Source organism: Papio anubis, chromosome 1 (genome assembly GCF_008728515.1).
Source record: "Papio anubis isolate 15944 chromosome 1, Panubis1.0, whole genome shotgun sequence".
Lineage (NCBI taxonomy): Eukaryota > Metazoa > Chordata > Mammalia > Primates > Cercopithecidae > Papio > Papio anubis.
This window is the reverse complement of record NC_044976.1, coordinates 52,367,353-52,386,216: the sequence shown is the minus strand read 5'-3', so window position 1 is coordinate 52,386,216 and position 18,864 is coordinate 52,367,353. Positions and strand designations below refer to the sequence as shown.

The 18,864-nt window shown below is 47.6% G+C and overlaps 1 protein-coding gene across 1 annotated transcript; it reads right to left on the bottom strand.

Moving 5' to 3' along the window:
* Nucleotides 1-937: 937 nt before the first annotated feature.
* DIO1 (iodothyronine deiodinase 1) lies at nucleotides 938-17,998 on the bottom strand. The gene is made up of 4 exons (XM_021941857.2): nucleotides 17,609-17,998; nucleotides 7,460-7,603; nucleotides 5,726-5,925; nucleotides 938-2,084 (listed from the first exon to the last, which is right to left on the bottom strand). The coding sequence occupies exons 1-4, from the start codon at nucleotides 17,943-17,945 to the stop codon at nucleotides 2,016-2,018; spliced, it is 750 nt and encodes a 249-aa protein (XP_021797549.1). The 5' UTR covers nucleotides 17,946-17,998; the 3' UTR covers nucleotides 938-2,015.
* Between the last annotated feature and the right edge of the window lie 866 nt (nucleotides 17,999-18,864).

Below are 18,864 nucleotides of genomic sequence, written 5' to 3'. Positions count from 1 at the left end.
ATGGAAAATTTTTATTCAGCGTCCCTATTGTCTTGTCCTCCTTCCACCCCCAACCTCCAAAAAGAGGGCCTGAGGAAGCAGTTGTGAGACAGTAATTATGATAATCATAATAGCCAACACTTCATGACATTTTCTCCAAATCAGGCACAGTTCTCAGTGCTCTACTGATGAATCTATGGACTAGGCACTATTGAAACCCTGTTTTATAGGTCAAGATACCAAGGCAGCTTGATCAAAGTCACCCAGCTGGCAGGAACAGAGCTAGGACTCTGGCCTTCGAGTTAGAGATCCGGTTTGAATCTCGGCTTGTTACTTACTAGTTCTGAGAAGTTATGCAAGTTACTTAACTCTCTGAGCCCTGATTTCCTCATCTGTAAAATGGGGATAATCATCTCCTCTTTGAGATATAGAGAGATTAAATGAGATAACATATCTGAAAGTGAAAGTGACTGTGCCTGGTAGATGATTAATAATGACTTTTTTTTTTATGGAGTCTCGCTCGGTCACCCAGGCTGGAGTGCAGGGGCACCATCTTGGCTCACTGCAACCTCTGCCTCCTGGGTTCAACGGGTTCAAGTGATTCTCCTGCCTCAGCCTCTTGCAATAATAACTATTTTTAAAATAATAAAGTGACAACATTAATAATATTAACTTTGTAGCAACTAAAGTATAGCTAAAGACAATATGTTCTCATGCTAGCAAAAGGTCTCCAGATCCATTCTTTGATGTCATGTTGTAAAGGCAATTTGATTCCAATGTGAAAAATTGTTTCACTCCAGCAGGAGTTCATAAGACAAAACCACATTTAACATGTAACATAGGGCCTGAATGTTCTTCCCCCCAGATGAGGCCCTTCCAGCATATGGTAGTTTTGCTGGTCAGATTACATGGGTAATCAGATACAAATTGGAAAAGAAAATGTAAAGATCACACTGAAGCCATCCAAAATAGCCTGATATATTTTAATCATTCTGTTATTAGCTTACTGCATCTTATAACATTTTCTTTTGAATCAAGTCACAGCCGTGTGTACTTTAGGCTGTGGCCATCATAAACAAATATGTAAAGACACAGAGTTGAAATAGATGAATACCAATGGTTATCCGTCAGTTTGATGTAATCTAACACAAATGACCATTAAGAGACTTGCGAAGAAATCAGAGAAACAGAATTTCACATATGAGCTTCTGCATAACTGAATGACAGCATTGCTGGTGCCTATTGTTTGGTTTGGTCAAGGTTATACTTTTGGGAAGCCAACCCTCCCTTCTAGATGACTCTGTTGAAAAGTAGACGAGTGGAAGATTTCAGGGTACAGAGAGCTAGATTTCTATGAAATATATTCAAAGATGGTAAAGTGAGTACTCTCCTCTTCCCTGGTAAAATTAGAGATGTGTTACCATGGGAACTCACCCATCATCACCAGCCATGTGGACAGGTTTAAATCTTTTGGCAAGGAGAGGATGACTGCCTCCTCCTGTTTCTAATCCCTCCTCTTCCAACTCCTCATCTCTTCCTAACAACTGGAATTCTTCCCATACTTGGTTCTAAAAACTAATTTAGTGTCTTAAATGATCAATTCCATAAATGCAAATTGGATAAAATGAATTTCCCTAGTAGAAGGAATGTCAGCTTGAATTACTTGGTATCGGAGTGGCTGGAGAGAGATCCCGTACCTCAGAAGTGTGCCTGTACAGTGCAACTGCTCTTTCAAAGATGGTGTGCAGGGAATGTGGTCTCCACAGTGGGAGCAGTGTCAGGCTGTACTTTCTTCAACAGGGAACTAGCCTGAACAGCTCAAGTGTTGCGTCATTTTCTGATAATAACAATTTGTCTTGATTGGGTGCTGTGGCTTGCATTCCTCAGCTGGGAATTGTTTGCTTAGATCAGAAAAATTTGAGCTAGCGATTCAGCTAGGGACACAGGTCAAAGGTAAGAGCTAGCTGGGTCTCAGGGAGAGCCAAGCCTTGAGAAGCCCTCCCGTTGGTCACCTAGAATTGAGGTATCTGTCCAGATTAACTGTAGAGCTTTTCCAGAACAGCACGAACTTCTTCTGGATTGTAGTTCCAAGGGCCAGATTTACCCTGCAAGAGAAATGAATCAGGCATTCCCAGATTTCCAACTTGCAAGGAACATGTAGCTCTGGAGGTTAGTTGCAAGATCTGGTCAAATGATGTCTATGTAGGAGCTGTCAGCATGGCTAATTCAGTGGCAGATGCAACCGTGAGGTGGGTGAGAAAGTGTGTACAGTGGCATCAGCAGTTAACAGGAAGGTTGGACAGAGAAGCAGGAAAACTAGAGGACATAAAGTGACATAGTCTTTCAAAAAGAGAAGAGTTCTGTACAAATAAGCTTTTCTTCCATACTTAGACCTTCAGACTGACCTAATCTTCTCCAGCCTTCACATCAAGTTCTACCCATCCTGCCTCAGAACCATCTCTGCCTCTCCAGTTCTACTGCCCTAGGTCAGCCCTTCTCATCCACAACTTGGGCAGCTGCCACCCCTCCCAACTATCCCCAGTCCTTAGTCCCTGCTCCCTCCTGTCCATTTTTCAACCAGGAACCAGTGAACTTTCTTTTTTTTCTTTTTTCTTTTCTTTTTTTTTTTTTGAGACAGAGTCTCACTCTGTTGCCCAGGCTAGAGTGCAATGGCGCAATCTTGATTCACTGTAACCTCCGCCTCCCAGGTTCAAGGGATTCTCCTACCTCAGCCTCCTGAGTAGCAGGGAATACAGGTGCACTCCACCACGCCTGGCTAATTGTTGTGTTTTTAGTAGAGATGGGGTTTCACCACGTGCGCTAGGCTGGTCTCCAACTCCTGGCCTCAAGTGACCCACTCGCCTTGGCCTCCCAAAGTGCCAGGATTACAGGCGTGAGCCACCACGCCCGGCCATGGAACCAGTGAACTTTCTTTTTCTTTTCTTTTTTAGAGAGTCTCACTCTGTCACCCAGGCTGGAGTGCACTGGCACAGTCTTTGCTCACTGCAACCTCCGCCTCCTGGGTTCAAACAATTCTCGTGCGTCAGCCTCACAAGTAGCTGGGATTACAGGTGTGCGCCACCACGCCTGGCTAATTTTTTTGTATTTTTAGTACAGACAGGATTTCACCAGGCTGGTCTTGAACTCCCGACCTCAGGTGATCCACCCACCTGGGCCTCCCAAAGTGCTAGAGTTACAGCCGTGAGCCAGTGAACATTCTAAGTACAGGTCTGATCATGTCTCTTTCCTGCTCCAAACCTGTCAGTGGCTCTCCTTTGCCCTAAGATGAAGGCCAAACCCCTTGGTCCAGAATGAGACCCCTGTGTAACCCCAATGTCCCCAATTCTTTATTCACACTCTGCCCTACTAGGCCTCAGTGCCTCTGCCCACCCTCTTCCCTATACTGCAGTGATTTTCACTCACTGTGCTCACTGGGCCAACTCCTTACCCTTTAAGGCCCAAGCAATTGCTGCCCCCTCTGATAAGCCTACCCTTCCCTAGAGGTTGAAAACCTTACAGTCTGAGAGCCAGACCAGTCCTGATGCCTCACATGCTTTCATTTGCATGTTGTCTGCAGCTGCTGTTGTGCTATAACAGCAGAATTGAATTGTTGCAACAGGGATTACTTGGCACAAAGTTGAAAATATTTACTATCAGGCCCTATACAGAAAAGGCGTTCTGACCCCTGCTCTGGAGTCCCCCAGCAGTTGGGACACTGTAATAGTCTTATTTGGGTCTTCCTTATCCCTCAGCCTGTGAGTAAGGGTGTGGGCCATTTTCTTTTTTTCTTTTTTTTGAAACGGAGTCTCGCTCTGTTGCCAAGGCTGGAGTGCAGTGGCACAATCTCGGCTCACTGCAACCTCCGCCTCCCGGGTTCAAGCAATTCTCCTGCCCCAGCCTCCCAAGTAGCTGGGATTACAGGCACATGCCACCATGCCTGGCTAATTTTTGTATTTTTAGTAGAGACGGGGTTTCATCATGTTAGTCAGTCTGGTCTTGAACTCCTGACCTCATGATCCACTTGCCTCGGCCTCCCAAAGTGCTGGGATTACAGGCGTGAGCCACTGTGCCCGGCCGGTCTTTTTTTTTTTTTTTTTTCAAGATGGAGTTTTGCTCTTGTTGCCCAGGCTGGAATGCAATGGCGCAATCTCAGCTCACCGCAACCTCTGCCTCCTGGGTACCAGCTATTCTCCTGCCTCAGTCTCCCAAGTAGCTGGGATTACAGGCATGCACCACCACAGCCATCTAATTTTGTATTTTTAGTAGAGACAGGGTTTCACCATGTTGGTCAGGCTGGTCTCCAACTCCCGACCTCAGGTGATCTGCTTGCCTTGGCCTCCCAAAGTGCTGGGATTACAGGCGTGAGCCACCGTGCCCAGCTAGGTGTGGGTCATTTTCAATTCATTTTTGTGTTTCCGGTATTTGCACAGGGTCTAACTCAAGGTAGGGACTCAGTGCCCAGGGTACCTCAATCATGCCTGAACCATGTCCCAAGGTACAGGAAAGGATGAAGGACCCAAATTCTTCTACCGTGACCGTTGCACCATGGGGAATTTGCCTGCAAGTTTTTGCTTGTTTTATCTGAATAAGTAGGGTCAGCTTGATCTTGATCTGTGGACAGAGGAGCATCCATATACTTGGTTTCATCTGCTCCCTAAGGCTTGAAATCCCTCCAATCGCTTTAAAACGTAGTTTCTACCTTCTTAAGGGAGGCCAAGCCAACTGTGTCTAAAGAGTCAGAGGCTATGCACTTACCTCCCTCACCCTGACCAGGCTGGAACTTTCGAGAGGAAGCAATCACAAGAAAGGGAGCCTGAAATGCATTTCTGCCTCACATCCCTGTGTCCAGCATTTCCAGCTCCAAACCACGGGTTCCATTCCCCTTGAGCCTTCTACACCACCAGTCCTGGTTCAGGCCTGTCTCACATGTTAGCAGCTTCAGACCTTCTCATTTCTGGCCCACCCGATCAGGGGATTTAGAATCGAAATCAGAGCCTTGCCCAGTGTGACCTTGGACAAGTCAATTCCCCTCTCTGAATACTGTTTATAAAACAAAAACAGACTGGGCATGGTGGCTCACACCTGTTATCCTAACACTTTGGGAGGCCAAGGCGGGCAGATCACTTGAGGCCAGGAGTTCAAGACCAGCCTGGCCAACATGACGAAACCCCGTCTCTATTCAAAATACAAAAATTAGCTGGGCATGGCGTGTGCCTGTAGTCCCAGCTACTTGGGAGGCTGAGGCAGGAGAATCGCTTGAATCTGGGAGGTAGAGGTTACTTGGGAGGTTGAGCCAAGATCACTCCACTGCACTCCAGCCTGGGCAACAGAGTGAGAATCTGTATCAAAAACAAACAAAAAACAAAACAAAAACAGAACAAACAAAAAAACCCCAAAAACCAAAACCAAAAACAACATTCTCTGTCTCTCAGTTTGAAGCCAGACCAGGACTGGGCCATCATCTGGGTTTGAAAGGCAGCCGGGAGGATGCAGCTCCAGTCCAAATGCTAGGGACTTTTGTGTGCATTATTTCATCCCCTGTGAGGTGGAGACCAACATTCCCATTTTGCAGAAGAGGAAATTGAAGGTACTCCAAGAAGTGAAAACACTCGCCCGTGGTCACATGGTTGGTAAATGGCTAGGTGGTGATTTGAATCCAGTTCTGCTTGATGCAAAACCTTCTCTTTGCCCTTCCCCTCCCTGGGCCCCTTTGCCCTCCCTGGACCCTCTGTCCCCAGGTCACCACCTTGTAGAGGATCCTGCCCTCCTGGATTACGTAGAGCCTCTCAGGCAGTGCTGCGTAGAGCTGGCTGCTCTGGTTCTGCATGGTGTCCACCACCACAGGGCACTGGGGGCTCCTGGCCAGCAGTAGATGGGCTGCCTGCAGGCGGTCCTGAAGGTTCTGGTGATTTCTGATGTCCATGTTGTTCTTAAAAGCCCAGCCATCTACAAGAGAAAGGCCAGGCACCAAGTCCCACTGACATAGCACACACTTCCTGCAGACTAAATAGCCCCTCACTTTTTTTTTTTTTTTCTTTAAGACACAGTTTTGCTCTTGTTGCCCAGGCTGGAGTGCAATGGCGCAACCTTGGCTCACCGCAACCTCCGCCTCCCAGGTTCAAGCAATTCTCCTGCCTCAGCCTCCCGATTAGCTGGGATTACAGGCATGCGCCACCATACCCAGCTAATTTTGTATTTTTAGTAGAGAAGGGGCTTCTCCGTGTTTAGGCTGGTCTTGAACTCCTGACCTCAGGTGATCCGCCTGCCTTGGCCTCCCAAAGTGCTGGGATTAGAGGCATGAGCCACCGCGCCCAGCCAATAGCCCCTCGCTTTTAACTGAGGTTCTCAGAGCCCTTGGCAATGATTTGGTCTAGTTTCCTATTATGGTTGAATGTGCAAGGTCACATCAGGAATTAGTGATTGATCCAGAACTGAAGCCCAGGGCTCCTGGCTGTCAGGCCCCTGCTCTTCAATGTGAAATAGTCCAATAAACCAGCACTCCTTGATCTTGAATGTGCATGAATCATTTGGGGACCTTGTTATAGGAAGATTCTGATTCGGTCTGTCGAAGGTGGAACTGAGAGTCCTTCTAACTCCCAGGATGCCAAGACTGCTGGCACCTAGACCATACTTGGAGAGGCAAGGGTTTAGATCAGTAGTTCTCTGAGTGTGTGTCCCCAGACTAGCAGCATCAGCATCACCTGGAAGTTTGTTAAGTAGTGCAAACCCTAGACCTCAGCCTAGATGGACTAGGAATGGGACCCAGACATCTGCATTTTAACAGCCTTCCAGATGATTCTAATTCATACTGAATTTAAGTACTACTGCTCCAGAGTCTAAACACTTTTCTCCTAATTCTTCACCACAGTGTTCTTTCAAAAATGCAAATATAGGCTGGGCGCAGTGGCTCATGCCTGTAATCCCAGCACTTTGAGAGGCCAAGGTGGGCGGACTGTTTGAACCTAGGAGTTTGAGACCAGCCCAAGTAACACGGTGAAACTGTTTCTACAAAAAAATACAAAAATCTAGCTGGGCGTGGTGGCGTATACCTGCAGTTCCAGCTACTTGGGAGGCTGAGACGGGAGGATCGATTTAGCCCAGGAGGTTCAGGCTGCAGTGAGCCATGTGAGTGCTACTGCATTCCAGCCCCAGCCCAGACGACAGAACAAGACCCTGTCTCAAAAAAAAAAAAGTTCTTCTCCCTTAACTTCCCTATTTATCCAATCAAAATGTTAGAATCCTCTCCTAGCCAGACCCTGTCACTCCAGGTGTTCTGCTCTCTGTACCCTGGTTGAAAGCACAGACTGTGAGGTTAGCCTAGTGCAGGGCCTGGGAGTGATGGGTGCTCAGTGAATAATGGCTCTTTCCCTCTCCCCTCCTCTTCCTTCCTCTACCTCCCAACCTTGAGATGGGGCCTGGGGAAAAGGGAGAGAGAAAAGAGAGTGAGAAGAGCTAGAAGAGGCAGAGAATCTTTCTGTACCTGATGCATGTGCTTCTTCAATGTAAATGATGAGAAAATCTGCTATGGATCTAAAGTCTTCAATAAGCCTCTTGAATTGGTCGAATTTGAACATAAATGAAGGTCAGGTACAACTTCCAAAATTCAGCACCAGTGGCCTATTGCCTGAAACAGCAAGAGCCATCACAAACTGAGAATCCACACACAGTTTTCTTTTACAAGCACCATTTTCACTCCTATGTTCAATTCTGTTATTTTTATTGCCCCCCCACCCCCAACCCCAGGATGGGTCCTAGGCACTGGGGTCCAAAGCCTAGACGGCATGACTTAGCAGGGGATGAAACTGGTTTACTCCTCTCCAAAATGAGAGGTTTTTTTAGGTGGTCTCAGTGGACCACCTGTAGTTGCTGCATGGTAGTTTAAATATAAGAGGAGTCCCTTTCAGGCAGTTTATAAGGCAGGTATGCATCCATTCTCTCCTGCGATGGGATTAGTAATACAGCAAGGTTGGTAATTTTTTCCCCCATTTTATAGACAAAGAAACTGAGTTTTACATACTTGCTTCAGGTCACACAGCAGGTCAGTGAGGAGTTAAAATGAACATTCTGGTTTCTGAACTCTCAATTCAGTGCTTTCTATTCATAGCACTTCAGTTTCCTCATCCACAAGGGGGCATAATAATACTTTGTAGCATTGTTATGATGATTAAATAAATTAATAGAGATAAGGGCTTAAACTGGTTCCTGGCCCATAGTAAGTGCTTAATAAATGTACGCTCTTGCTATGAGCTTTTATCTCCTCCCTGAGCTATGAAGTAGGGAGGCACCGAAGGCAGCTCCACAAAGACAGTGAACGCTAGGAGCAGGACCAGCTGCATAATTTGCTGGGCCTGCTGCCAAATGAAAATGCAGGGTTCTTTGTTCAAAAAGTGGGGGAAAGTGCCGTTAAATTTATCAAAATATAAAAACTTTTCTTTCTTTTTTATTTATTTATTTTTTTGAGATGGAGTCTCGCCCAGGCTGGAGTGCAGTGGTGTGATCTCAGCTCACTGCAACCTCTGCCTCCGAGGTTCAAGTGATCCTCCTGCCTCAGCCTCCTGAGTAGCTAGGACTCCAGGTGTGCGTCACCACACCTGGCGAATTTTTGTATTTTTAGTAGAGATGGGGTTTCGCTATGTTGGGCAGGCTAGTCTTGGACTCTTGACCTCAAGTGATCCGCCAGCCTTGGCCTCCCAAAGTGCTGGGATTACAGGCCTGAGCCACCATGCCCGGCCTAGAATACAAAGACATTTCTAATCTTCTGCAGTCCCTCTCTTGACCTGGCATCGTGTATTTTAGTTGCTATTTAATGTCATATTCCCCTGGCACAGGGATATTCATAGAGTGAGAGCAGATCCTCACAGCTACCCAGCACCCCAGAGACCGAGTGTGCGTGCACTTCCCTCTCCCTCCAGCCACCAGACCAACATGCCATGCCCTGCCCAGCATCACAGAAGTTGAGCCAGACATGGCCCCTTCCCACCTGCCCACCACTCCAACCCACAGGGTACTGCAACCACTGTAAGGGACATACTAGGTACCTTGATGGGGGAAAGGATGGGCAAGAGGCTTCCCCCACCCTCAGTCACTTGGCGAATTGCACCATGGCACTGCGAGTCCAGGATGGGGACAGCTGCCATGCAACACGGGGATGTGACACCTGCCCCCACCTTCCTCACATCTGTATCCAGGCCCACTCTGGGGTCAGGAGATGGCAGAAGTCACTGGGTGGGAGCAGGAAGGAGCACCTGGGGATGGGAGAGTGGGCCTTAGAGAACATGTCCTGGAGGGGCAGGGAGGCTGTGGAAGACAGGAGCCTGTGTGAGCAGAGGCTCCAAGTCCTCGGGACATGCTCCATTGTCCCATAGGGTTTCACTTACAAAATGCAGATTCAAAGATAAAATTACGAAGAATTTCAAGACATACTTTGCAACTCTGGTGTGCTAAAAACAACAGCAACAAAAATTCAAGACAGCTGCTGCAGAACATTAAACCTCAAGGACAAGGCCCTTTTGAGTGTAGGTCCCTGTGTGCTTCACTGGTCCCATATCCATGAAGCCAGCCCTGAGTGGAAACCTTCTGTAACTCTCCATCCTAGACCAAGGACAACTCTGAGGAGCAGCCGACCCCCTCTGGTTTACGACCAGAGCTGACGTTGTTGAGCCCTTACCATATATTTATTGGAGCATGGCTGGTCTTGCACTGTGACATGGCCTGTTTAAGTGTCCACATACCCCCAAATCCCCCTACTCATTGTCCCCTGAGGGCAGGGCCTGTTCCTCATTCATCCTCAAATCCCCCGCATGTAGCACACTCTCATTCTATCTACAAGTATTTATTCAGCACTTTAAATATGCAAGTCTCCCTGCCACACACTGGGGATCTGGCAGAGAATGAGACCAGCAGCTCTCTGGCTGTGTGCAGTTTGAAGTCTGCTTAATGGGGAGACAGGCAAAAAAAAGGTAAGTAAATGCATAAATGAAGAAGTTTCAAATTGTGATCAGTGTTATGAGAGAGGCTGTAAAGGAGTGACCTACTTTAGACAGGTGGGGTAGGGAAGGCCTCTGAGGAGCTGCCATTTAACCTGAGAAATGAAGGACAGGAGAGAACCAGCCATGGGCAAAGGGAGAAGGAGATTCTAGTCAAAGAGACTCACACAGAGCCCCCAAGGAGGGACAGAACTTGGTGTGTTCAAGGCCCCACAAAACCACTGGCAGGAAGCAGGCATGGAGAGCAACAACAGAAGGGCTAGAGAGTTAGGGATGGACCAGAACAGGCAGGCTCCCATAAGCCTTTGTAAAGAATCTGGATTTTATCCTAGGTATGTGGGCTATCATAGGAATATAAAGCAAGGGTGGTGAATATTGTTGCATATTTTCTTTCTTTTTTTTAAGAGACGAGATCTTGTTATGTTGCCCAGACAGGAATGCAGTGGCTATTCACAGGTGCTATTGTAATACACTACAGCTTTGAACTTCTGGGCTCAAGTGATCCTCCTGCCTCAGCCTTCTGAGAAGCTATAACTATAGACACACTTGACTATATCTGACTCATTTGTTGCAATTTTGGCTGCCCAGCTCTTAACTCTCCTTTCTACTTAGAATTCCCTATTTTGTATTCTATTTATCAAACAGTGTGCCCAGCCTTGCTCTATGGAAGACAGAAGGGCCGGGTTCACACTCTGCCCCTGGCAGCCAGGGCTCGGGCAGTGAACCCAGCTGGGCTAATTATACCCTTCCACATAGATCTTTGATTCTGGGAGTCATTGAGATGGCAGAATTCATCCACAGCCCAGTTGTGGTGCCCCGTAAGGGATGGTGATGGGTTCCCATGGCAACCACAATGACAGCAGGATCCAAGCCCAACTATTGATGCTAAAAGACAGTCCAATCAAGACCAGCTGGTATTGTTTCTGGAAAGCACTCAACATCTTTCCAGTATGTTCCTTTATGTACAAATGTGTGTGTGACCAAGAAAACCAGAGGGAGCTTCTGTTGCTTACAAGCCAGAACCCTGACAGCTACAGTAGGGCCATGTAATGACCAGACGTACACTTGAAGATCCCTCTGGCTGCTCTGCGGAGAAAGGACTAAGAGTGAAAATGAAAGTGAGGGATAAGCAGTTAGGGGGCACTGGAGAAGTCTACATGAAAGACAACGGGCCTGGACGCAGTAGCTCACACCTGTAATCCCAGCACTTTGGGAGGCCAAGGCAGGAGGATCGCTTGAGCCCATGAGTTTGAGACTACTCACAGTGGGCAACATAGTGAGACCTCATCTCTGTAGTCCCAGCCACTCAAGAGGCTGAGGCCGGAGGATCCATTAAGCCCAAGAGGTTGAGGCTGTGGTCAGCTGTGATTGTGCCATTGCACTCCAGCCTGGGCCACAGAATGAGACCCTGTCTCTAGAAGAGAGAGAGAGAGAATGGGAGCCTGGGCTAGCTAGTGTAGGGCAGTGGAGCTGGGGAGGAGGCAGAATTGACAGAGTTTGCTGAGAGATGGGGAGTAGAGGGCATCTTAACTTGCATGTGGTTTATTTGGTTAACTATATCCCCTCTGTGTTCTGCAAAGAATTTAAAGCTCCTTACACCTATACTAACACATTAAATCGAATTTTTTATTTTTTATTTTTGAGACGGAGTTTTGCTCTGTCACCCAGGCTATAGTGCAAAAGCGTGATCTCAGCTCACAGAAAGCGTGATCTCAGCTCACAGAAACTTCCGCCTCCCAAGTTCAAGGAATTCTCCTGCCTCAGCCTCCCAAGTAGCTGGGATTACAAGCGCACACCACCATGCCTGGCTAATTTTTGTATTTTTAGTAAAGACAGGGTTTCTCCATGTTGGCCAGACTGGTCTTGAACTCCTGACCTCAAATGATTCGCCAGCCTTGGCCTCCCAAAGAGCTGGGATTACAGACGTTAGCCACTGTGCCTGGCCAGAATTTTTTAAATCATGCCCCTCTGGGAGGCAAAGAACAGGAGGGGAAAATGGAATACACACAGGCCATAGGTCCCATGCATTTGTTGTAACTGAGCTATATTTTGACTCTGAGTTTCCTGGTGGCCAAGTAAAAGAAGAAACAAAATTGGCTTATAGTCCTCAATGTTTAGTATATGAGAGGAAAGCAGACTAGTTTCACTGGACACACGCAGCAGCTCTCCTTGTCTTTGGGTCACAGACTTTTTCCTAAGAGGCCTGAGGAGGCATTAAGTGACCTCAGTCTCTGCTGGTTGACTGCACTATGATTCCTCACCCACGTGACAAGGAGGTCCAGGCTTCAGGAGGGCAGCTAGCTCAGAGGTCAACTGTGGCCAAGTGGCCGGTCACTGGCCTCCGATGACCCCAGAGAGTCAGTCACTGTGTCACTCTTTAGGTAGGAACCCAAAAAGCCTGGGCAACATAGCAGGACCCCATCTCTAACAAAAAATTATCCAGGCGTGGTGACACATGTCTAGTCCCAGCTACTTGGGAGGCTGAGGCCTCAAGACCGCTTGAGCCCAGGAATGAGGCTGCTGTGAGCTATGGTCATGCCAGTGCACTCCAGCCTGGGCAACAGCGTGAGACGCATCTCAATAAAAACAAAAAATAAAGAACCCGAAAGACTTATGGTCATGATCAACTCTAAGTATCAGCGGTATGAAATTTTGTTTTTAATTGGGAAAAAAACTCAACATCCACTGATTCAGATGCTGGAAGAAACAGTCATTTGTTTAATTATTTATAGTGTGGGTGGGTACAGTGGTCAGTATTGAGGGCAAAGTTTAAACTAAGTTCTCTGCTTTCCTCAGCAGCAGAGAGATAAAGGATGGGTGCATGGGGGCTGGCACCCTGCCCATGTCCACAGACCACAGTGCAGAGAACACCATTTCCAGAATCCAGTGAAGACTATCAAGTCCAACTCCTTTGTATAAATGGGAAAACAGCCCAGACCACTAAATTACCCCCGACATCAGGATCTCTCAACAGAGAAATCCTATTTATAGTTACTGGACAACACTTGTAAGTACACTTGGAAAGATGTTAGAAGATTTTAAACAGGGGCTGAAATAAAACCAGTTTCAGATTAACTCTCAAGTATCCAGAAAGTAAATCATCCAGAACTTGCCTTCTGCCACACCATGCCAGTTACTCGATGTTTTATTCTGTGTGTGTCCAAGAGTGTGTGTATATTGTGTTATTGTGTTTGTGCATGTGCATGGACACACAGAGGACTGGAGGTGGCTGAGAGTTTCCCTGAGCTCCTGTTGTCTTATCCAGGAACAGCAAGTGCACGAGCTGAGAGTCAGAAGTCCAGTTCCGGCTCTTCTAAGAATTCACTGTGTGACGCCAAGCAAGTAATTCACCTCTCTGGGCCTTTGCATCTCAAAAACGAAGCAGTTGCTTTAGATTATCAGTAAAGATTCTTTATGTCTCTCTGTCTGTGGCTCTGAGTTCAGAGTTCATACACAAAGCATACAACAGAGCTTTTTGGTGGCCGGGTGGGTTTCCAAAGTAGTTACAACATGTCTTTTTTTTTTTTTTTTTTTGAGACAGAGTCTCATTTGTTGCCCAGGCTGGAGTGCAGTGCTGTGATCTCAGTTCACTGCAACCTCCACCTCCCGGGTTCAAGCGATTCTCCTGCCTCAGCCTCCCAAGTAGCTGGGATTACAGGCGCCTGCCAGGATGCCTGGCTAATTTTTGTATTTAGTAGAGACAGGAGTTCATCAGGTTGGCTAGGCTGGTCTCGAACTCCTGACATCAAGTGATCCACCGGCCTCGGCCTCCCAAAGTGCTGGGATTACAGGCGTGAGCCATCGCGCCTGGCCAATGTCTTTCTAATAAGCAGAACTGATCATGTTTACTTCCTGCTTGGAAACCACTCCAGAACTCACCAGTACTCTCAGGATACAGTCAACCTGCAGCTATGACACACAAAGCCCCATAAGCTCTGGTTCCTGATGATGCCTTCAGCCTCATCCTTCACCCCTTCCTGCCTCTGGGACCCGACTTGTGCCAACCTGAATGTTGCTCCTCCACTGACCTCTGCTCCTCCTCCTCTCTGCCCTGCCCAGCTCCCCATGCCCCTCTTCCTCACCCACCCCAAGGTTTCACTGCCCCTAGACAATCAGCTCACCATCCTTTCCTCTAGGAAGCTTTCCCTTGGCCACCTCCTTACCCTACTCTTCCCCTAGTGCCCTCTGCTTCCCTGTCATGACACCATCTCTCACTCTGGGTTATGAGGCCTTCCAGGACAGAGGCCCATGGTGTTTATTTCCGTATTGTTAGTACCTATGATTTCAGGGGACTTTAGGTTAATGTGTTGAAAGTAAACTCTATTTTGCAAATAGATTTTTTTTGCCTCAGTCCCCTCCTCTTACCATTAAAAATTTTAAATTAATTAATTAATTTTTGAGACAGAGTCTTACTCTGTCACCTAGGCTGCAGTGCACTAGCACGAACACGGCTCACTGAAGCCTAGACCTCCTGGGCTTAGTGACTCTCCTAACTCAGCCTCCTGAGTAGCTGGGACTACAGGCTCACACCACCTCATCCCACTAATTTTTAAATATTTTGTAGAGACAGGGTTCCACTCTGTTGCACAGGCTGTTCTTGAACTCCTGGGCTCAAGAAATTCTCCCACTCAGCCACTCACAGTGTTGGGATTATAGGCATGGGCCAGTGCACCTGGTCACTCTTACCATTTTTTAGTCTCAGCTGCAGCAGCAGGGAGCAGAGACAAATTGAACAGTTTTTTATTTTATTTTATTTTATTTTTTTTTATTTTATTTTGAGACAGAGTCTCTCTCTGTCACCCAGGCTGGAGTGCAGTGGTATGATCTCGGCTCACTACAACCTTTGCCTCCTGGGTTCAAGTGATTCTCATGCTTCAGCCTTCTGAGTAGCTGGGATTACAGGTGCATGCCACCATGCCTGGCTGATTTTTGTATTTGTAGTAGAGACAGGGTTTCATCATGTTGGCCAGGCTGGTCTTGAACTCCTGACCTCAAGTGACCTGCCCGCCTCAGCCTCCCAAAGTGCTGGAATTACAGGCATGAGCCACCGGGCTCAGTCCAAATTCAACAGTCTTTAACATGTAAACTGCCTCACTGAAAGTGGACAGTTACATGATGCAAGTACATTCGTTTCAGGGAACTGATCTGCAGATGATTGACATTCAGCAAATTGGCCTGGTTCTGTTATAGTGCTTGGCACATGGGCATGTGGTAAGTTAGTTATTACCATTCCTCTTACTACCAGTGGAATTGGTGAACATTTGTTGAATAAATTGAGGTCATCTGTGCACTGTGGTTTAAAATTATGAATGAACAACAACAACAAAAGAAGCTCTTGCCTTCCCCTCTGAAACACTCTTCCCTTTTTCCTTGTCAGGCTACAAAAATCTTACTCATTCTTCAAGGCCTAGTTCCAGAATCACCTCCTCCAGGAAAACTTCCAAGTCCTCCAGGCAAAAGTTCTATTTTTTATAGCCTCCCCCATTTCATGGGACTGTAAGGATTTGTTTATTACCTCCATCTGTTCTATGGAACTGTAAACTCCTCATGTGCATACGCTCATATGCACATGAAATTCCAGGAGGAGGATATAGTATTCAGGGATTCCCAACTACTTGGACCAGGCAACACTACATAGTGAAGCATATCTGTGGAACTTAGGTTCTAAAGAACATGCTTTCAAAAACACAGGATAGGCCAGGCACAGTGGCTCATGCCTGTAATCCCAGCATTTTGGAAGGCCGAAGTGGGTGGATCACTTGAGTCCAGGAGTTCGAGACCAGCCTGGGCAACATGGTGAAACCCCACCTCTACAAAAATTGCAAAAATTAGCCAAGCATTGTGGTGTGCACTTGTAGTCTCAGGTACTAGGGAGGCCACGGTGGGAGGATGACTTGAGCCTGGGAAGTCGAGGATGCAGTGAGCCGTGATCATACCACTACACTCCAGCCTGGGCAGTAGAGTGAGACTCTGTCTCAAAAAAAAAAACAACAACAAGAAAAACACGGAATAAACCAACTGCCTCAGGTGCCTTCTCTACCTGCTGTATCTAGGCCCTGGGCCAAGCATGCTGAAGAATCCAGAGAAAAATCAGACACACACCCTCTCCTGAGGCTCTCCATTGGGCAGGGAAATAAGACTTGTGCTTAGGTACCAGGTGCTGAGCAGGAAGCAGCAGTGTACAAGGACAGGTGCAGACAGAGAGGCATGAGCCGAAGGGAGAGAGCACATGCCTAGCTGTAGGGAGCTGAGGTGGCTTCACGGAGGACAAGGCGGCATGAGAGCTGGACCCACATGAATGAGGGGGATTTAGACAGCAATGGAGAGGGGAAGGGCATTCCTGACCAGCTGATATCAGCAAAGGCAAAGACAAAGGAAAGTACAAGAGATGCATAAGGCCCAACAGTTTGTCCGAAAGAACTGAGTGTGGGGGGGAGCTTGGAGGTAGAATTGAGAAGAAAAGCTGGAGCCTGACCAGAGAGGACCTAGAATCCACGGCTGAGCCTGGGCTTCATCCTAAATGCAGAGGGGAGCTGCTGAAGGTGGTTGAGCTGGGATATACTCACAGAAGAGTAATCTGGCAGTCATTCACAAGCTGGGATGGCTGAGTGGGCAAGTAGGGGAGAAGGAAGTTCTGGCAGGAAGAGAAGCTGGGAGGACAAAAAATAGAAAACTGGAGAGGTCAAGAAAAGTAGATGAAACTGGTTTTCCTGGACTGGGGAGTGGGTGCAGTTAGAGAAAACTGAGACTTTTTTTTTTTTTTTTTTGTGACGGAGTCTCGACTCTGTCGCCCAGGCTGGAATGCAGTGGCGCAGTCTCTACTCACTGCAATCTCCGCCACCCGGGTTCAAGCGATTTTTCTACCTCAGCCTCCCGAGTAGCTGGGATTACAGGTGCATGCCACCACGCCCGGCTAATTTTTGTATTTTTAGTAGAGACAGGGTTTCATCATGTTGGCCAGGATGGTCTCAAACTCCTGACCTCGTAATCCAGCAGCCTCAATCTCCCAAAGTGCGGGGATTACAGGCATGAACCACCACGCCCAGCTGAGAGCTCTTTAACAAGTATTTACTGAGCAGGTACCATGTCCCAGCATCAGGCATGGGTGTAATAGTGGGTGAGAGCAATGGTGTCGACCTGCATTGAGTTTGCAGGCTAGTGAGGGAAACAGACATGAATCCTAGCCAGCCATACATAATTACAAACCACGACAGGTGAAATAAAGAAAAGTTTAGGATGTTAAGCAGGCAGATGAGAGAGGGTACTCTAGTATGGGGGAGTTGGGCTTGGCTTCTCGAAAGAAGTGTCGTTGAGCAACAGTCTGAAGATTGAACAAGAGTTAACCAGGCAGAGGGGTGGGCAAAGAGCAGCCCAGGCAGATCAGCCTGTACAGTAAGAGCAGTGTTCCAGGGGCTGAAATGCCAGACAGGATGGTTTGCGATTTGAGTGCCTGGGAAGGTGGTGATGTTTCTTAGAGAAACAATCTACAAGAAGTCCTAATTTCAGGAAGCAGGAAGAGGACAAGAAGGTCCAAAAGGAGCAGCAAGAGTAGTAGGAGAATTCAGGACTTTCCAACCCATCTCTTCATCCCCCTCTACCACTGCTATTTCAAGCACCCCTCAAGTGTGCGGCAGCCTCCTGACCTTGCATAAAGTCCCAAATGTTGCACCTCTGTCCTGAGAGGCGGACCACTGGGCAGTTTGGGGCCAGACCCCCTAGCTCAGTCGTGTCCTCTAGTCGCTGCCAACGGACCTTCAAGACGAACCAGAAATACTGGGTGCTGAAAAAGGTCGGGATCCAGTTGTCGTGGCTGAAATGGGGGTTCCTGGTCATACCGGTCTTCTCGCCCATGGCCAGGATGTTCCGCTTGACTCTGTCTGGAAACAATATCAGAAGCACTTTACCCACGACCACATGGACAGCCACCTCCAAGAGCACCCAGAGCTTCTTCACCCACAGCCCTGACTGGGGCAGCCCCATCTCGGCACAGCCAGAGTAAGCTCTGAGGCCTATGGGCAGAGAGGCTGCAGCCAGGCGACACTGGGCGGAGCTGAATGAAGGCTCAGGGTAGAAGCAGCCAACCCTGGGCCAGGGGAAGGAGTCAGGTCAGAAGGTGTTTGCCTTTCTGTCATGAGACAGAAAATTCCTAACCAGGTGCTCAAAGGTCTGTTCTAATCACTATCATTTCCGATTCTTTGCCTTAGCTTTTGAGAGATTCTTGGATTGGTAGATTCCACATCTTAAATTCTCCCTCTGATTAATTTTTTAAAAAACAAATACTTAAAAAGACCACACTTAAAGAGACCCTGTTAGATGCTCTCTCACAAGTCAGTAGGTTTGGATGTTAGTTATTCTTTATACACAAACTCTTCTGCTACTAATGAAAGATGTTTTTCCCAATCATGGTTTTTTTTGTTTTTGTTTTTGGAGATGGAGTCTCACTCTGTCACCCAGGCTGGAGTGCAGTGGCATGATCTCGGCTCACTGCAACCTCCGCCTCCGAGGTTCAAGCAGTTATCCTGCCTCAACCTCCTGAGTAGCTGGGATTACAGGCGCCTGCCACCACACCCGGCTAATTTTTTTTTTTTTTTTTTTTTTTTTTTTTTGAGACAGAGTCTCACTCTGTTGCCCAGGCTGGAGTGTGGTGGCGTGATCTCGGCTCACTGTAACCTCTGCCTTCCGGGTTCAAGCAATTCTCCTGCCTCAGCCTCCCAAGTAGCTGGGATTACAGGCATGCACCACCACACCCAGCTAATTTTTTGTATTTTTAGTAGAGATGGGATTTCACCATATTGGCCAGGCTGGTCTTGAACTTCTGACCTTGTGATCCGCCCACCTCAGCCTCCCAAAGTGCTGGGATTACAGGTGTGAGCCACTGTGCCTGGCCCCCCATCGTGGC